This window comes from Danaus plexippus, chromosome 30 (assembly GCF_018135715.1).
Source record: "Danaus plexippus chromosome 30, MEX_DaPlex, whole genome shotgun sequence".
Taxonomy (NCBI): Eukaryota; Metazoa; Arthropoda; class Insecta; order Lepidoptera; family Nymphalidae; genus Danaus; species Danaus plexippus.
In genome coordinates this window covers 884,313-903,242 of record NC_083557.1, presented here as the reverse complement: position 1 = coordinate 903,242, position 18,930 = coordinate 884,313, and the positions used below count along the sequence as shown (strand labels likewise).

Sequence of the window (18,930 nt, the reverse complement as noted above, 5' to 3'; positions counted from 1 at the left end):
AAACTATTCGTGTTTAGTTTGTAGAAAATCTCATGGTAGATAACATTATTTTTTAATTTATACAAAATGTATACCTATTTATAAGGTCTTGATACTTTCTTAATGGTTTTAATTAAATTATCATCATCATCATCAGCCTGCGAGCCCACTGCTGAGCAAAGGCCTCTTCTCACATGGAGAAGGTTAGAGCATTAATCATCACGCTTGCTCAAAACGGGTTGGCGATTTCAGTCTTATAATTTGAAATTATCATACCAGGTTACTCACGATGTTTTCCTTCACCGTCTGTCAGTGCTGTCTAAATACTCTTAGAAAGTACATATGACTCGGAATTAAATTATATATATATATATATTTACAAAGGACGGTTGTGTACGAACAAACAGTCCCTACAGACTCCAATAACATTAGTTTAAACAATAAAACATTTCCATCTAATTAATATTTCGACCGCAATGTTTTGCAAAAAGTTTAAACAAAACGAAACAATATAAATACGTGCCTTATAAAACTTTTCGCAATATTAAATTAAGTCTTTTTATTACTACGTGTTTATTTTTATTATTTTATAACTACATGACTGACGTTTGGATTCCTTTACAGCAACCGTGATCACGAAGACGAGATGACAATTAGTTAAATTAATACACACGAATATCTCAGATTTCATTGCTATTATATAAATATTGATAACGTTATGTGTAGAATACCTTAAACTGTTGGTGTTGAGTTGATAATGAACGCGTAGTAAGGTTACTTATTATGAGTTAATTTACTATGAGTAAAGTTAATATTAGATTTTACTATGAGTATTTAGACAGCACTGACGGACGGTGAGGGAGAACATCGTGAGGGAAACCTGGTCTTATAATTTCGAATTATAAGATTGAAATCGCCAACCCGTCTTGAGCGAGCGTGGCGATTAATGCTCTAACCTTCTCCGTGTGAGAAGAGGCCTTTGCTCAGCAGTGGGCTCCGATAGGCTGATGATGATGAAAGTTAAGATGCGAAATTAATTACAGAGGCAGCTAAGTTCACCCAAAATTTCATACATTTTCATTCTGTACTAAAAATAAATTAAAATTGTTAATAATATTCAAATATCAAGTTAAATTGTAATATTTTAACTAGTCGAAACTAACTGCAATAAAATCGATTAACTGCTGTTGTTTTAACTCACCAGCGGCGTCGGAAATATTTTAATCTCAATTAATATTTAACACCTTCACTAAATTGTGTAATTAATTCACTCGTTACTTGGTACCACTTGGATAGACGGCCGCGACCAAATCGTGATGATGAACTCTCCAAAGTCCAACATAACCTAACCCTGACAGCAAACAAATGATACATAAGAAATAAACATTATCTTTTTTATGGAAGTTAAAAGGAATTAAAATAGTAGGGGATCTCAAGGGGGGACTTTGAAATGTTCTAGAGGTCGGCAAATTAATATATAAGGAGATACATTGTGCCCCGTTATTGATCTTCACCAAATATGAGCTTCATATATGGCAGGCTGTCCAAGATAGAAGATTAGATTAGTAAAAAAAATTATCATCGGACATTCTCCGGCAGGTCACGCTAAAGTAAGCCGACATAACTCCATGATAAAAAATCTTTATACCACTATTCTGACAATTTGAGAGTGACGTACAGAAACGGGAAGGCTTCTGAGATGTATCAAAAGATAATTGAATTGGGATTTTTTTAAGGTACAAGAAACATCACCTTAGAGAATTTTACGAACTCTATTTATTATTATTTCAATTTCAACCCTTACTTATGACCACCCCAATTATACAAGCGATCAGGTTAACATACGTACATTATTTAAAATACGTAGGACGTACATGCTATCAATATCTGACGAGCGACGAGAATATCCATGCAACAATCTTTTTTTTACATATTTGAAAATCTATAACTACTCCCCACATCGATGAAAGGGTACACCGTAGGTGTAACGTAAAAGGTATAGGTTTGCCAAAAATAATTTCTTGTTAGAACTGTTTTAAGAATGAACTTGATATTGACAACGGATATTTTCTTTTCGATTGTATAAATAAATATCTATTTTGATTAAAAATCATTAACTCTGTTCATAACAAATCAACAATTAATGAAGATTATTTAATTTATAAATACGCCTTATTAGATATGATATTATTAGAACGGTCTGTGAAAGTTGCATAGAATTTTCCGTCAGGCGCCTAAAGTTTCTTGGACTATTTTTATATTATGAAGTCATTAACTACATTGTAAATATTTAATGTGTTATTAAAAAGGTATCATTTTGAACATTATTACAATAGATAGTGTATTATTAGTATATTGACACCTTTTTGCCTTATAACATTAACCTCTAACAAAAAAACCTTAATCAGATTAAATTCTTTTCCTATCTGTTACATGATCTTAATATAAAGTATTACAAAAATCGTCACAGCGATTTTCTCGCCAACTTTTTCATATTATTATGTGATCTGAATTTATCCATTGCCAATAATTAGAACAGATTTTTTCGATTTCTTTGTGATTTTACAATCTATCTCTATATAACTGGGGTAAGGTGTCATAAAATATACATGACAAATATTTTGTTATTTATGATAGTTATTGTGTTTATTTAATATAATAACAGTTTATCCTGCCCACGTCATCTCCTACGTAATGGAGTAACCGCTAGTAGTGTGCCCATCAAATAATAAATTTAGCGGATTCATAAAATGGCTATTATAATACTAGTTGATGCCCGAAATTTCGTCTGCATTGTCTTAAATATCAATGTTTTCATGTCCAAGGAAACAATTTATAAAATATATGTTAGTTAAATCTTTACTATCTTTATATTAATCGAGGACGTCTCAGTACATGTATATACTCGTATAGGATACGAGCGTGTCGTGAATATGACCTGTTGTATATAGCTGTGGCATATACAGGGGTTCCGACGGGATGAGAACACGACTACACACCCTTTATATATATAAGAGGTGTTTTAAAAGCGCATGAACATATAGTCACTGTAATGTTAAATGTCTATCCTGTTTCAGTGTTAATATGATATACGTCTGAATTAATTGTTTTATAAATGATATTTACAAATTTTTCTGTCATATTTTTTTCTACTAGAATATATATATTTTTTTTTTGTTATAATTTATGGTAATTCGTTATCTGTGGTTTAAAAAAGGGATGTTTCATTTTTGACCTTTACACTTCGTTTTGTTTTGGATGTTTGAGACCGTCTCAATAGCGACGCATACGATTCAGGTAGATTTTATTTATTTTTAATATAATTAAAAATAATGAACTTTAAATTAATAAATATTCTCGTGTATATACAGGGTGTTATAATATGTTTTTAGAGAATATATATATATAATTCAACATACTATTTCTTTTAATGATAACTTAGATTTTCTGTTGAATTAAATTAAATGACACCAACTTATATAATATTCGTTATTATTGTTTAATTTCTGTTTTACACAACATTTTTTCTATTAAAAAAGTCTGTTACGAATAACTATATTAAATAAACTAACTAAATAACTTAATAATGATTATTTATGACTGTTAAACAAATTGAATACTGTAGTATCGGCTCGTGACACGGTAGCTTAGATGGCGAAGCGAGTTTGAAGTCTCGTTCCGTTGGTTACAGGTTCGAATCCAGATTTAGTCTACGAATTTTTTATTCTATATTGTTTATAGAATTATAATTAACTTATTTATAAATAATTCTTTATACCTTTTCATAATGCAATGTTTTATTTATGTATTTCTTTTATAGAGACAATCATGGTGATTACAATCGCTTCAGAACAGAAAAATGGATTTGATGGTGAGCGATGTGCATATAATTCTATATATAAATAGAATTAGTGTAACCTAGACATTGTTACGAACATAATTTGACTAATTATTTGAGTATTTTATTAGAAGCGTATTTCTAATTCAAAATGTATCTTAATTGAGTTTAATTAAAGACCACAATTCCTTGTGGGTAACCTAAAAGATATTTCAATCTCGTCAGTTATATTTCGCATTTATTTCCATGTCTCTTATAAAACTATCGAACCAATACTTTAAAGTGTACAACAAACGTAAAAGAAAGTATAATTTTAATCTGTGCTTTTATTGAGCGTTCGGTAGTTATTGCGTTGATTAAATGGAGAAACAAACATACAGGCATCCATTAATAGCAATAAACAAATTTCAGTTACAACCAACTCGTCGTCTTTAACAACATGGTCCAAGTTATCTGGTGAGTGAATAATGAATATTACGCAGATACAAAATTTCAAATTAAAAACTCTAAAAAAACTTTAAAAAGAAAAAAAAATAAATTCATGTTAAAATATTTAGAAAAACCGCAATTAAATTTAAATACATATGTATTTAAATTAAAATTATTTAAACTTCGCGTACACAGATTTTTATTAAGTGACTCAATTAAAAAATAACCTCAAACAAAAATCGCATACACTTAACAAAATTTTTCTATAAAAAATATTTACCTGAAAGAATTCTACTGAATATAAAAAAAAAATATATAGAAAATATTCGGAGACGTCAGACGACAAGCGCCTGATAAAACTTAATAGCAACAATCAATTGCAAATATTTCCAAGAGTAAAATGTTATTAAACAATCATTCATTAATTTTTTAATTGACTGTCCAAGTTAACTGTTTTTTATGAACAGTATTTTTATAAATAATTCCATATCTTCATTTATAACTTTGAAAGAAAATAACCTTACTTTTGTAGCAAATTTTCGTTATACTTTAAAAAAAAAAATTGTTATTCATATAGTAACCACATGGTTACTATGTTATATGTATGTATGTTCTATGATTTATATGTTAAAAAAAATTGTGCGTGGAGTCCCTCCGCGCGGAAGAAGTGAAACTTCTTAAAGGAATGAAAACAGGAAGGCGTGGAAATTGATTATTGAGGAATTTTTATTGTTACTTTAAGACAAACTTCATTAACATTGCTTACAAGTCACAATTGATTGCCCGCATGCGTCCGAACGCATTCCCTCTCGCTCTGTCATTTTATCCCCCCCCCCCCCCTCCCAAGAGCGTTAAAAGTTTATCGCAACCTTGTTAGAAGTCGCGTAAGAAGTTTCACTTCAAAACTACAAACTGATTGTGTTTAGTTTGACTATATAAGACGGTAGGGCAATTGACCAATAGGATACTTTTTTTCAGGTCTTGAGAAAATTTTAATTTTTTCGAATATCAGCGCCGTTAGCCTATTAATTCTACAGAGCATTTGCTTCATCGTGTTCGCAATTAAAGGTATGCTTTAAAATTGATTCAAACACTTTCCAGGACCATTTCTACAAGGTTGAGTATTAATCAAAAATCATAAAAAGGTTAATAGTATAAATGGTAAGCGACAGCCAACGCCATCTATCGCCTATATAAATGCAACTAATATGCCAGGCAGGCAGAAATTGTATTTTACTTCTGAATAACAATTAAACGTATTTTGCACTGTATTCTAAGTCGCTGATGGATGACAGACATCAATCCCGATAAGAACAACTCAGTTTTCATCACTAGCAACACCTGTTTTGGAATTCCAAATAAAGATATTAAATTCGGCCGCCTAACCTTACCTAACCTAATCTGGGATTCCTAGATAATCTCACCTTCCACCGATACATCTGTATAGTCAGATACTCTAGGACACCTATAGGCCCTGGTTTGCAGAGGAAGTAAAATGTCACTTAGAAATAAGCCACTTTTTAAAATACTTCCATACTTGCAGTCATGTCGTCACAAGTTAGTGCCCAACTCACGCCAGTCCTTCAGCTTTAAATGTAGGTAGCACATGACACCTTCATGTCGTAGGATAAGGTATCTTCACGGACCCTAGTTACTATAGCCACGAACTTCAAGACGATATCAATAAAGTATTTTAAAACCGCGATATCGCATCCGAAACTGCTGGTAGTCAAAACTTGCGCTTACTCCCCGTCTACCAAGTAAGGATAGATTAGAGAGGTCATTTAAGACCGTGACCACGAAGTAACGCTTCACAACACAGACATGATAAGCCCCGGAAACACAACCTTCGCTGGCAAAGACGAGTTCTGCATCATATACGTCAGTTCAGCATTCTCTCATCACATGCTATCATGGTCTCACATCATCACGCCACACTCAATATAACGTCTTCTCCAACCAAGTTCTGATTCTTAGAGGCCTGATTTTTTTACTTTTATCAGATTTTCGAGGTTAGATCTCATTAGAACAACTCTCTCTCTCCCTCTATATCTCTCTCTCTCTCTCTCTCTCTCTCTCTCTCTCTCCGGTGACACTGTCAAAGTAAATAGGACTAACAGTATAATAAGTTTGGATCGTCACCCTGTCACGATGTTATTAAAAAGATTAAGTTTAAAATACATACGAGATTAAGCATATTTCTTAATAATAAAAACTCTTAACTCATCGTGTAGAGTGACGGTGGAAACTCATGGTAAGCATACGGAAGTATGAACTAAGTTCTTATAGTTTTATTCTAATCGATTTAGGCTTTTATAACATAAGTATGCTTTCGTAAAGTATTCATAGTAGTGCGTAGTATTCTTTATTGGATTCCACATATCGGATGCCTCGTCTAGTTATGATATGATGATGATATACGATGATAGCTGATACGTATCATATTGGAAATATTAATTTATAAACATTAAATTCCAGTACGGAAGAGGAAACGGAAATTGAAAATGAAACTCGTTTCTAAAGAGGAATTGACAGAAGAGAATGAGACTGGTAAGTGGCAGGGTAAAAAATAAATTTGTATTTGATTTAATAGGCTTGAGATAAATCAAACTAATATTTTTCGGACGTACGACGCGTATTTATTTAGTGGAAAAAAAAATGATCACGATTGCCGCGGAGTAACAGAAACGTCGGGAGTATGTAGGTAGTTTGAAATAATAAAATACGCGTAGTTTATCCGAAATATATTAGTTTCATTTAAATGAATACTCGCGAAAGTCTGAAGCATAATATACTTAAAGATGTTATAAGTATATTATTTAAATATCTTAGAAGTGTATATTAAACATATTTTTCAGCGTTCATTATTCAGTTAGTTCGTACACAAATAACTCGTTATGAGGAAACGAGAGCGATACAAAGAACAGAATAGAATCATTTTGTTTTTTACTAGCCGTGCCTACATTTATGAAACGTTTGCAAATGAGATTGTATTTTAGGTGAAAATTTATTAAAATCTATTGCATTATTGAAGTTTCTTAATTTTATTCATATACTAGCTGTTGCCCGCGGCTCCGCCCGCGTGTTGGTCGCTTTTCGCATGACCATATGTATATCAAAATAATTACATACAGAAAAGAGATGATAACAAGTAATAGACAACCACAACAAACGACGATGAATGTCCGAACCGCATGGTAGTTATTACACGACGGAGAATCTTAACATCGCGATCTAGGTTGATGACGTATTTTATCAACGCCATCTATCGAGCACAGTGTTCAACTCTTCAACCGCGCCCGCGCGCATTACGTTATTTGTTATTTTTGTTACCTCTCATAAGTTGTAATATTAGGATTAACATATATTAGAAGTAATTAACTATTAACTAATATATAACTAGTAAATATTAAGTTGTAGTGTTTAATAGTTTTGAAAAAAGTGCTTGAAGTAAATTTTCAATTGACCATAACTTCTTTTTCCCTTAACCGATTTTGACGAAACAAAGTTTTGACAATGCTCCTGTTTATATGTAATCCAACTGTGAAAACCGCGTTCTAATCCGTTGAGTAGTTTTGAAGTTATAACGTACCAGACAGACAGACAAACAGACAAAAATTCCAAAAATTGTTTTTTGCTTTCTATGACCCTTCTTTAATTGCCTCCTATCAGTTTTTTGGAAAAATATTTAATGTACACTTATTATATATACGTACAGATTATAATATACTTTTTATCGTAATATCTTTTTTGTAGTGAGATACAGCCGACAGCCTTTGAAACAGAGATCGAACCCCGAAATATATGAATCATTAAAGGATTTGATTGGTGAGTTTTTAAAGAACCAAGTATATCGCGACTGCGGTTATAAAAGATATTTTTTTTACGCAAATTATAAAATACATAACATTATTATGTTTAAATGAAGCTAAGTTTTTCATAGCTAAGCGATTTTTTTAAATTTCATACCAAAATGGAACCGGTGTGTCGGTTCTTTACAGCAACCGTGATGACGAAGACGAGACGACAGTGTTATCTTTAATGATCATATCACAGAAGTTCATACTTTGTCGGAATTAAAACAAAGTGACTCTAATAACAAAATATAATAACAAACAATCATAACTGATATATGTTACGATTTAATCTACACACGTACCTCATAACCTTTTATCTTTGATGTCGGTTTGGACTGTTTATCTTATTTTTCAGACGAACCGCCTCCTCCGCCGTCCATTGATACATTGCCCAGTAAGTTTTTAAACACTTTGTATCAATTTGTAACTTAAAGCTCAGTAACTTAATACAAGTTTTTCATCGTGATTCGTCACACTACATACGGAGAGTTAACAGTTCATTAATCACATGTCTTGGACATTACCGTATCAACGTAGGTTATTGAATGGAAAACGTAAAATGCTTTACATTTTACATGTAATTAAATATAAAAAAAAAATTTAATATATAAACACAAGTTTACATTCTGTGGATTGGTTTATGAAAATTAACTGCAAACTGTACGTGTGTAGTTTGGCATGAACTACTGGTAAGACTTATGACTATTTTATTGTGACAGGAAACAAAATATCTCAGTTCAAGAAACAACTGTCATCGCCAGATGGCGCCTGCACTGGTTAGTTGACACATACTTATAATACAGATATTAAATTTGTTCAAGATCGACTGAAACCTCTTTTTTCGTTTTCTAAATAATAAAATATATTTTAAAAAAAATCTAATATATTTTTTTCTATTCTTTCCTTTGTAGCACTTATCTATTTAATAACGTTTTAACACACAAAAATAAAGTAGGAAATTTTCATTGCAAGCGTAATCTATTTACTGTAGACTGTAGAGTTGTACTATAACCAAAACTATCGATAAATTTTATTCAGACCATAGCAACACTTATAATAATTGTTGATGACTACTTTATCTAGAACTTTAGGACAATTTTTTTAATCTAGTTAAAGTTTTACGGTCAATACTAGAATAAAAATTCAATGATTTTTCAACTCCAATAGTTTAATAGAAAGGTCATCATGTTTGACATTTAATGACAGTACACACGCACGTATTGTGTGTGCGTCAGAGACGTGGCTGTGTGCGAGATTACGGAATATTCCTGATATTATCAACACACACTACACAATTTCTATAATATTTTTATTTTTGTTAAAATTGCAGACAGAAAAATTACAAGTCCCACTGAAAGGCCAAGGTATCCCTTACCACATGAAACTGAGAGTAAGCTCGAGGGTAAGTACTTTGAAATATAAAATTCCGCGAAAACTGAGTTTATTAAGTCAGAGTTTAAATAAAAAATATGTTTTAAAAACAAAAGTAGATTAATAATTTAACAAACAAATAAGGATCTTATAAAATCGGATAAAAATCTAAAAATGGCCTACGGTTATGTGAAAAATCGTGAAAGTATAAACAGGTATGTACACATGTCCTTAAAAAGAATGTAGCCTTGCCACGTATAGTACATATGTGCGATAGACGAAGAAATTAGAAACTGTCCGTGTGTAGGTTAACTATGTGAACTCGTGGTAAGAATAAAATTATTACAGCAGAGAGATATTATATATGATGTAGTATCTATTCATTTATTTATCATAAAACAGTAGTTTTTTATTTAATATGTATTTTAAAATATAAGTGAGCACATTAAACGCTCAGTCCAAAGACATGTATATTATCAAACAATAAAAAAATTAAGAAAAATTTTATTATAATTCATCAAAAAAAATTGAGGGTATTTGTAAAAATTAATATTAAAATATATACGTCCATCTCGTTGATCGTTGTCAATTTTAACTTCAATGTATTATTTTAATTGTTTTGTTATTTATATTTCAAAATTGTATGTCAAAGGATTTAGTTAAATTCTACGTACAACTCAAAGGCTCTTCTTTCTAAATTCTAATAGTACATATATATATATATTCTTAGAAAACAAGCTAATAATCGACTTTTTAAAAAACAACATTCGATACAATTCCACTACTAATTTATTAAATTTACACAAAAATAAAAACAATTCTAAATGAATAACTTTCAACTATCTCGATTTAAACTAATCGTTAAATGAAGTCCGAATATAACACAATCGAAAGCTTTAAACACACTTCTAAAATCTACTAACGACTAAACTATCACACCAACGCGCGTTACGAACGAAAAAGAGCCCTGATGTCCTCTGACAACTGCTTATATGTCGTTTGAGTCTGTCCTACCCTCTCATATTCCTACATTGATTCTCTCCTACCCTCTCATATTCCTACATTGATTCTCTCCTACCCTCTCATATTCCTACATTGATTCTCTCCTACCCTCTCATATTCCTACATTGATTCTCTCCTACCCTCTCATATTCCTACATTGATTCTCTCCTACCCTCTCATATTCCTACATTGATTCTCTCCTACCCTCTCATATTCCTACATTGATTCTCTCCTACCCTCTCATATTCCTACATTGATTCTCTCCTACCCTCTCATATTCCTACATTGATTCTCTCCTACCCTCTCATATTCCTACATTGATTCTCTCCTACCCTCTCATATTCCTACATTGATTCTCTCCTACCCTCTCATATTCCTACATTGATTCTCTCCTACCCTCTCATATTCCTACATTGATTCTCTCCTACCCTCTCATATTCCTACATTGATTCTCTCCTACCCTCTCATATTCCTACATTGATTCTCTCCTACCCTCTCATATTCCTACAATATATATATTGTAATAATTTCTTTTAGCGATATTATCATGTAACAATTTTTAGCTCCTCCGTTACTAACAAAGAGCAATGACTTCGCCACTCTGCCCACAAGGACTCCACAGTTTAGACGTCTGCAACCAGCAATGAGTAAGTAGAATATTGCTACCCCTAATAAATCCTGTTATTTAATTTTAAAATTACGTCCTAAATATGGTATAAAATTTATCGGTTATTATTTAAAAGAAACTCTCTTTACGTGAAGGAGTTTTATTTGAATAACCTTAGCCTGGTAAACCTTGATCGAGTATGACTGTGGATGTGGGTAGTTTCCACTAACCGAAGACTTTCTCATGGAATATCTTGGCATAGTCCTATTTCCAGCTGTGTCTATACATAAATATAAACCAACAATTTTTAAATATCAAATCAAACCTTAGCTGGACCAAACTTGCCTTAAAGAGTTTTAACTAATCATTATCTTAAACCAAAACACCTTAATTAACTTAAATTTAATTTACATCGACACTCACAAATAACGTCGATGAATACTTTCCCGCGTAAAAGTGAATCAAATGTCATCGCTTTGACGTCACTTCGGATGCGTTCGGGAATTTAAAAGTTCCGTTCAAATCACATGTGTGTTCCCTAAATATATATATTTACAGTGCAAACCCTTCCAACAAGACAACGTTCACGACAACCGGCACAACATCGCGTTCTGAACTCAGCAACATCTACACAAAAACCAACCTGTGAGTTAAATTGATTCATCATCATCATCATCATCATCATCAGCCTATAGGAGCCCACTGCTGAGCAAAGGCCTTTCTCACATGGAGAAGGTTAGAGCATTAATCGCCACGCTTTCTCAAGACGGGTTGGCGATTTCAATCTTATAATTTGAAATTATAAGACCAGGTTTCCTCACGATGTTTTCCTTCACCGTCCGTCGTTGGTGTCTAAATACTATCAGAAAGTACATATGATTCGGAAAAGATCACACTGGTACTTTGCCAAGTTTCGAACCCGCGCCCTCACGTATAGAGGCGGGCCTTTTAACCTCCAGGCCACCACGACTTTAATTTAAATAATTGATTTAATTTATTACTACACCATAATTTCTGTTCGTCTTATTTATATTAAATAGTAGAGATATTATATATATTAAATGACTGGAACGAAAAAGAGAAATACAGATAAATGTTTATATTTTTCTGTATTAGGGCGTGTTCAAACATTAGCTTCTGATCACAGAATGGTTGTTCAATGAGTTAAATTTAGAATCGGATACAATGTAACATAAAAAAATGACATCTTAATTGAAAAATGAAAACTGTAATATTGTTTATATTCAATGTTATTTTTGTTCGTTTATATATACAATAATAGTGCGTGAAGAAATAAAACTTCGTTTTGTGGAAATGAAAATAGGAATAGGTAGAATTAGATATTTACTGAACTCATTGTTCACAATTGATCGCTCCTTACGTTTGACTGCCAGCCGTCCAAACTGGCTCAGTCTTTTTCTATTCAGCCTCAGGAGCGTTGAGTTTAAAAGTGTTTTCATACCCACTACATAATAAAGTTAAAAGTTTGAAGCAACCTTGACGTAAGCATTGGAAGTTTCACTACAATTATGAAATGGTTGAATTACTTAACACTGTAAGTGCTTTTAGTGCTGCCCCGTCCACAACTGTCCCCGGGTTACCGAAGTCCTTCAGATATAAATAACATCCCTACAGGCCACTTCCATTTCACCAGATCGCCGGAACCGAATCGTAAGTAAAATATTGCATTTTAGTGTTTTCAGCCCATCCTATATATAAAATACAGGGTGTTCAACTAACGGTATATTTCAATATTATTAACATAGTCACCAATTTGTCCAGCTACTGTTTTATTATAAGAACTATATTTCTTATTTGTAATTAATATCGTCGCTACACAATATTTAATTAATGATATATAAAATTTACGAGAACATTTTTAAAATTAAACTATGTTTTTCTCTAACACTAAATGCATTTATTGTATTATTTTAAATTTTCATTACATTTTGATTGCTTTACATTAACGAGATGATAGTGTCGTCTAAAAAATCTACTTTTCCAAAAAACCGTAGTTTCATTTTTAATGCTAAGATGTATTTAATTATCTTCATTTAGCTCATATTGTATGTGTACCTAATTTCAACAAATGTAACGTAGTCATTTCACACTACATTAGTTACTACATATATATATATATATTAAAAGAAAATAAGTATATATATATATATATATACTTGTTATGCTGCAGAAACTAATATTTAAAATATTTTTTTTAGTCCTACCCTCACTGTCTAAAGAACATCAGACGCATCAAGCCAACACACGCTCACAACAGCAAGTTCAAAGTACTTATTTATTATTATACGACTTTTTATAATATTTTGTAAATACTTTGTTTTTAATCTAAATATAATTTTACTAAAATTTTTAGAGTCATACATTGACCACGAATTGATGCTGAAATTGAAGAAGAGAGCGGCGTGTAAGTAGAGATATTTTAAAGATTTTTAATTAATAAATATATTACTAATATATAAGGATTATTCTTCCTAATTATGTATTTTGTTAATATTTGGCATATCGTGTTTGTATTATGGCCTTTGGCCTTAATAGCGTAAAAACATTAAGATATATATATATATTAATTACTTCGTATAAATTAAATTTTTCAGTGATACCAGAATCTTCAGACTCCTCAAACGAGCTAACTACCGATCATTCAATTGCCACTCAGCGGCCAAACTTCAAACATCAAACACAGAGGTTTTTTAAACGTAACTAATTCTCATAATATTTATAACTATTTATTTAATAAGGAATCTATTATATATAACATCAAAATAAAAGCTGGAATACGAAATTCAGCACTTTTATTATGAAAATTTAACATATATTTTTAATTGAATACAGAACCACCTATATTTAAAGTCGGTTAAAAAAAAACTATTTCCAATTTCCAGCTCCACCGCATACACCTCGCGATTCAGGTATGGAAGTATAGTTTTAATATAATATACAAGTCGCCACTTACATTCATAAAGAAACGTCTTTCAGAAGACTCGTACGGGTGGGTGGATAACTTCAACGAAATTGTGCCCTTGGAACCTATCAACTTGTACAACATGTAATACTGTAAATATATATATAAAAAATAAAAACATCATCTATAATAAATAATTATTTATTTCTTATCCTCGTCTGTTAGATCGATTTTTTTAGTTTCTTGTATAATTTCGTCAATCCTATGTAGATCTTTCAGCGACATTTCACCAGATCCCCTCTCCATCGGCTTCGGTTGCGACGGATCTGGTTTCCATCCGAGGAAGTTGACTATCTGGAAGGTAGCTGGTACTCCTCTTGTATTGCGCTCCGGGATTTCCTAAAGTTTAAATATAAAATGTATTTTTTTATAACATTTTTAATATTACATTTTTAGACGATATCCGAATCACATACATCTTCATATAATACATCACATGTATAAGGGGAATTACATCATTGTCGATACCTTGCCGTACATTTCGTCGTAAATAGCAGCCGCTGCGAACTGTACATCCTTCCTCAGCCTCACCGGCCTGGAGACAGCCGCGGCTCCCTCCCCTGACCCTCGCACATCCCTCATCACATCCCACCCGGACGGATACCAGACGGTTAGAGAATCTACATCCACCGTCTGGAGAGTAAATCCAGCACTGGGCAGAAAGATCACATTATAGTTAGAAATTTGGAAGTTTATTGAGGCCTAAGACTTTCGCGAGTATTCATTCAAATGAAACTAATATTTTCGCTTTATTTTATTATTTTTAAAAACTACACACTCCCGATTTTTCGTACAGGTCGTGTCTTACAGACATTCACATCTCGTCTACCCGTGTTCAGGGTTGCTGCAAAGCAACCGACACGTCGTGAGTATGTACTTTTTAAAAATAATAAAAATTTATGAATTAAAATCTTTAAAAACAAATGATACGAGACCAAACATTTAATTAATTAATTTTGAGAGTTCATTGTGTGTTTAATAATGTTGCCTATAAATATCAATGTATATGAACTACTGACATGAGAACAGCATAAGAGTCTTTTAAAATCAATTGCAATTTAATAATAAGAATAAAATCATCATCAACATCACCAGCCTATGGAAGACCACTGCTGAGCAAAGGCCTCTTCTCATATGGAGAAGGTTAGAGCATTAATCACCAACCTTACTCAAGATGGGTTGGCGATTTCAGAGTTATAATTAGAAATCATAAGTCCAGGTTTCCTCACGATGTTTCCCTTCACCGTCTGTCAGTGGTGTCTAAATACTCTTAGAAAGTACACATGTATACAATTAAAATTCTATTCGTCACTCACGCGTTCATCAGCCCTCCTAAGTCCCGCACGCCAGTGAATGGTGACACGTGCTGGTGCATACCACCCAGCCGTTCCATTTCAGCCAGCTGGATAGCCTGCCGCAGTTCCATCAAAGTACCAGAACCAAAGACACAGGCCACGAACACCTGGGAATTGGCTTATATCAAATTGTATTTCACGTTTTTAGACGACATTCGGATATTTTAAAATCGTAATGTAGATATCTGTAGTAATTTTTATGTTTTATTTTAGTCATATTTTAGATAAAAATCGTCAAAATCTGTATTTTCTGTTTTGTTTTTAGGATATAAGGTTGAATATGTGCAAAATAATTTATAAGTTAATGTAACCCCTACCTAAACATGTTTGTGTAATATAACTACCCGCAACATTACATTTTACTGTATATAATTCATAAGGCAGACTTTTAAATGTACCCTCAAGCAACATTATTGTAATTTCTTATTATAAGTGAACTTTTGTGTTCTTTATGAGAAATAAATGTCTTTAAACCGAAATTTATATAAAAAATGCCTATATTTAGTAGTTTTTGATATAATTATGAATATTTATCAAACATAATATATATGCCATTTAAATAACACAACCAAAAACGTGATCACCGCAATTGGACCAACAAAAATTTGGAATGCTACCAATTCATTTACTAAATAAAATTTGTCCGATTTAGGAAACTACCCGCAAAAAAATCTCTAATGCCATCTGAAGTCAGAATGGGAGAAAAATGAAGAAAAAAATGATAGCAGCACTTTAAGACGTTTTTGGCAAGAAGCTATTTATATAATGTACATATTAAACCATTACTTTAGTTTTCATAAAATTTGCTTAAAACTTTTGACACACAATTATTTACTAAGCAAGGAAAAATTCTAAGACATACCCCGTCCGGTTTTAGGCACTGCATGACCTTGTCGAAACAACCTGGCAGGTCGTTGACCCAGTGCAGTGCCAGAGATGACACAAACAAATCAATACTGTTGTCTGGAAACTGAAACAAATATTAACATAAACATATGTATATATATATATATATATATATATATATATATATGTTTATATATATTATAAAACAAAGTCCCTCGCCGCTTCTGTCTGTCTGTCTGTTCGCGATAAACGGAAAAACCACTGCACCGATCATCAAACAGTTATCACCACTCGATAGCGTGATTCTCGAGGAAGGTTTTAGTATATAATTTGTTAAGTTTCTGTATTTACTTGTGTGTACATTAATGATATTTGTTGAAGATGTCGGGAAAACATGAGCCGTACGAGAGCTTTTAAAGAAAACGCTACCTAAAGTCTTTGAGATAAAACAAAATAATATATGTTAGAATTGTGTATCTTATATAGGTCTACAGAAAAGTCCGCGATGGCATATGTCTATACCTTAAGGATAACATACTATATCCAATTTACAACTTTTAAAAATTGGCATTCCTAAAGCGTTTATCGGAAAGCTATTTACATAAATACGGTATCAAGCCTTATCAAAATAAATTACTTCGTGTCCAAGCCTACATCGGTATCTGTAAATTAGTCTTTAAATCATTTAAAACGTGCTAACCATTTGAAAGTTATCATAATATAAGTTTAAAAATTCTCAAAATTAAATAGGCTATTTTATATTTTTTGTAAAGAGCCCGTGGGAAACCAGGGCTGGTACCTAGTTCTTTTCATAAATATATCTAAGATTTTCATGTAATCACATTTAAAATGACACAATTTTTTTTCTTATATTAGGCAATTTTATTTACCCGATGTTTCATCACTGCCCGGAATCGTATTAGCTACGAAGTGATCGAAATCTTCACATCCGAACAATAAAATAATTTAAACATTCTTTTCATAATTCACATTTAATTCTTCTGGGATTGATGAACAAAATATCAACAAAGAGATTTTTAATTTATAATATTATAAAATACAAGAGGATACTTGGAATTACCAGTTTTATTTAAAATACTGACAGATTACATGTATGATGCCAGGCATAAAAATTTTAGGTCCTAAAAGACTAGACATTCTTAAAACTTTAATAACTTAATTTTATGTTCAAATAGAAGAGATTTATATAAAAGAAGTCTCTGATTACTTCTAGACAGAAGAATCTGTCAATCCATAATGACATCAGAGATATAAAGGTAGTGTTTGGTTCGCTACAATATCTTAATACAAATTTTCTACGCGGTAGAAGTGGTAGCGAGAGGTATAACGGCTAAAACTCTCTACAACCTACTTAAAGACTTGGGCCTGGCTAGAACTAACATCAATTCATTCTTGGCACATACTTCGAAGGCAGCCCTAAAAGGTTTCTATCAAATTTGGTTAGGTAGAGAGAGGAGCTTGGACAGTGGAGGTGAGCGTTTAATGCGTGTTAGATAGACCCTTTAAACCTACACCTGGGTGGCAAGTCTCAGGCACTGTTGAAGCTCCTCTCCCTGCAATGATGGACCCGGCACCTGGATGGTGAATCCATGGAATGATGGCAGGTTTCGTCTCAGTTTTTGTTCATAGAACATAGGTTGTTAGTTTCTCTCATAAATACAAGGTAAATACTATTTCCTTTGGTGACTATTTATAAAGATCGGGTAAACAAAACAATTTACTTAAATGTACAAGTAAACAGAACTGCTTATTCACTTCGATATTCTGGTAAACAAGCTTACTTACTCACATCAAAGTTCTCCTCATCCATAACAATTTTCTCAAACTTCACATCATCGCCGACAATCGCCTTATCCAGGTGTGTCTGTGACGAATCACAGAGGGTAACCTTCTCGACACTGTCGGGGAGGAAATGTCGAGATACATAGCCCCGTCCGGCACCTACACTAAATAACATACTCCTAAAGATTATGGAAAACGTATGTACGTCTTATAATTTAATCTATGAAATTTTTTGTAATCAGAATCTAACGTTAGTGTAAATCATATATTCCTTTGATAACTGTTACTCACCTAACTCAACAGCATTTTTGAATGTTCGTTTTATATCAAATATTCTGTCCGCAGTCCTCCACCCGATTTCTTCTTTAACATATTCATATAAATGGTAATCCTCGCTTCTCGCTGATCTTTCCCTCTGTAATACCTTCGCTTTCCTATCAAAAATGTTCATGGTTTTGTAAACAGAGCTGGCTGTTTTCTTTTTAACATTAGAACTTTGGTGTCTGATATTACGTAAATTCAATTTTATATCAAGCATTTTTCTAATACAGAACACACGACATAGAGAACTAGATATTTGGGTCTGAGACATTTTAAATATTAATGGCACCTATAGCTATTTGACTAAAATGTTTATTTTAAATTAAATGTTTTCATATAAACTACTCATAATAGGTTAAGTGTCAACATTTCTAATGTCAGTTGTTTGCAATTGACAGAATACGTATTTTTCATTGTAGGCAGTCCAAATCGTTAGCAATATTTAATTATATATTTTTATGTATTGATAATATAATAATTTCAAAAGTAATCATTCGAATATATATAAGTATTAGAATATATATATCTGCAGAAATACA

General features: G+C 32.2%; 2 protein-coding genes across 2 annotated transcripts; one reads left to right on the top strand and one right to left on the bottom strand.

The window, feature by feature from the left end:
* Positions 1–4,226: 4,226 nt before the first annotated feature.
* Positions 4,227–14,352, top strand: LOC116776557 (uncharacterized). The gene is made up of 15 exons (XM_061525484.1): positions 4,227–4,273; positions 5,225–5,314; positions 6,725–6,796; positions 8,003–8,074; positions 8,459–8,497; positions 8,823–8,879; positions 9,434–9,505; positions 11,040–11,123; positions 11,642–11,728; positions 12,653–12,754; positions 13,303–13,371; positions 13,458–13,508; positions 13,699–13,800; positions 13,987–14,013; positions 14,081–14,352. Exons 3-15 carry the CDS (start codon positions 6,751–6,753, stop codon positions 14,152–14,154), a joined length of 882 nt encoding a protein of 293 aa, XP_061381468.1. The 5' UTR covers positions 4,227–4,273; positions 5,225–5,314; positions 6,725–6,750; the 3' UTR covers positions 14,155–14,352.
* On the bottom strand, positions 14,192–18,768 carry LOC116776468 (arginine-hydroxylase NDUFAF5, mitochondrial). The gene is made up of 6 exons (XM_061525483.1): positions 18,362–18,768; positions 18,078–18,229; positions 16,284–16,391; positions 15,383–15,528; positions 14,535–14,718; positions 14,192–14,405 (listed from the first exon to the last, which is right to left on the bottom strand). The coding sequence occupies exons 1-6, from the start codon at positions 18,660–18,662 to the stop codon at positions 14,208–14,210; spliced, it is 1,089 nt and encodes a 362-aa protein (XP_061381467.1). The 5' UTR covers positions 18,663–18,768; the 3' UTR covers positions 14,192–14,207.
* Between the last annotated feature and the right edge of the window lie 162 nt (positions 18,769–18,930).

Bases quoted from the DNA above. Each gene is read 5' to 3' on its own strand.
- LOC116776468 (XM_061525483.1), bottom strand. From the start codon at position 18,662: ATGTCTCAGACCCAAATATCTAGTTCTCTATGTCGTGTGTTCTGTATT. The intron at 16,392-18,077 runs GTGAGTAAGTAA...TATTTGTTTCAG, and splicing joins TGGATGAGGAGAACTTTGAT to TTTCCAGACAACAGTATTGA. The intron at 14,719-15,382 runs GTGAGTGACGAA...CTTTCTGCCCAG, and splicing joins TTAGGAGGGCTGATGAACGC to TGCTGGATTTACTCTCCAGA.
- LOC116776557 (XM_061525484.1), top strand. From the start codon at position 6,751: ATGAAACTCGTTTCTAAAGAGGAATTGACAGAAGAGAATGAGACTG. The intron at 8,498-8,822 runs GTAAGTTTTTAA...TTATTGTGACAG, and splicing joins GTCCATTGATACATTGCCCA to GAAACAAAATATCTCAGTTC. The intron at 13,509-13,698 runs GTAAGTAGAGAT...TAAATTTTTCAG, and splicing joins ATTGAAGAAGAGAGCGGCGT to TGATACCAGAATCTTCAGAC.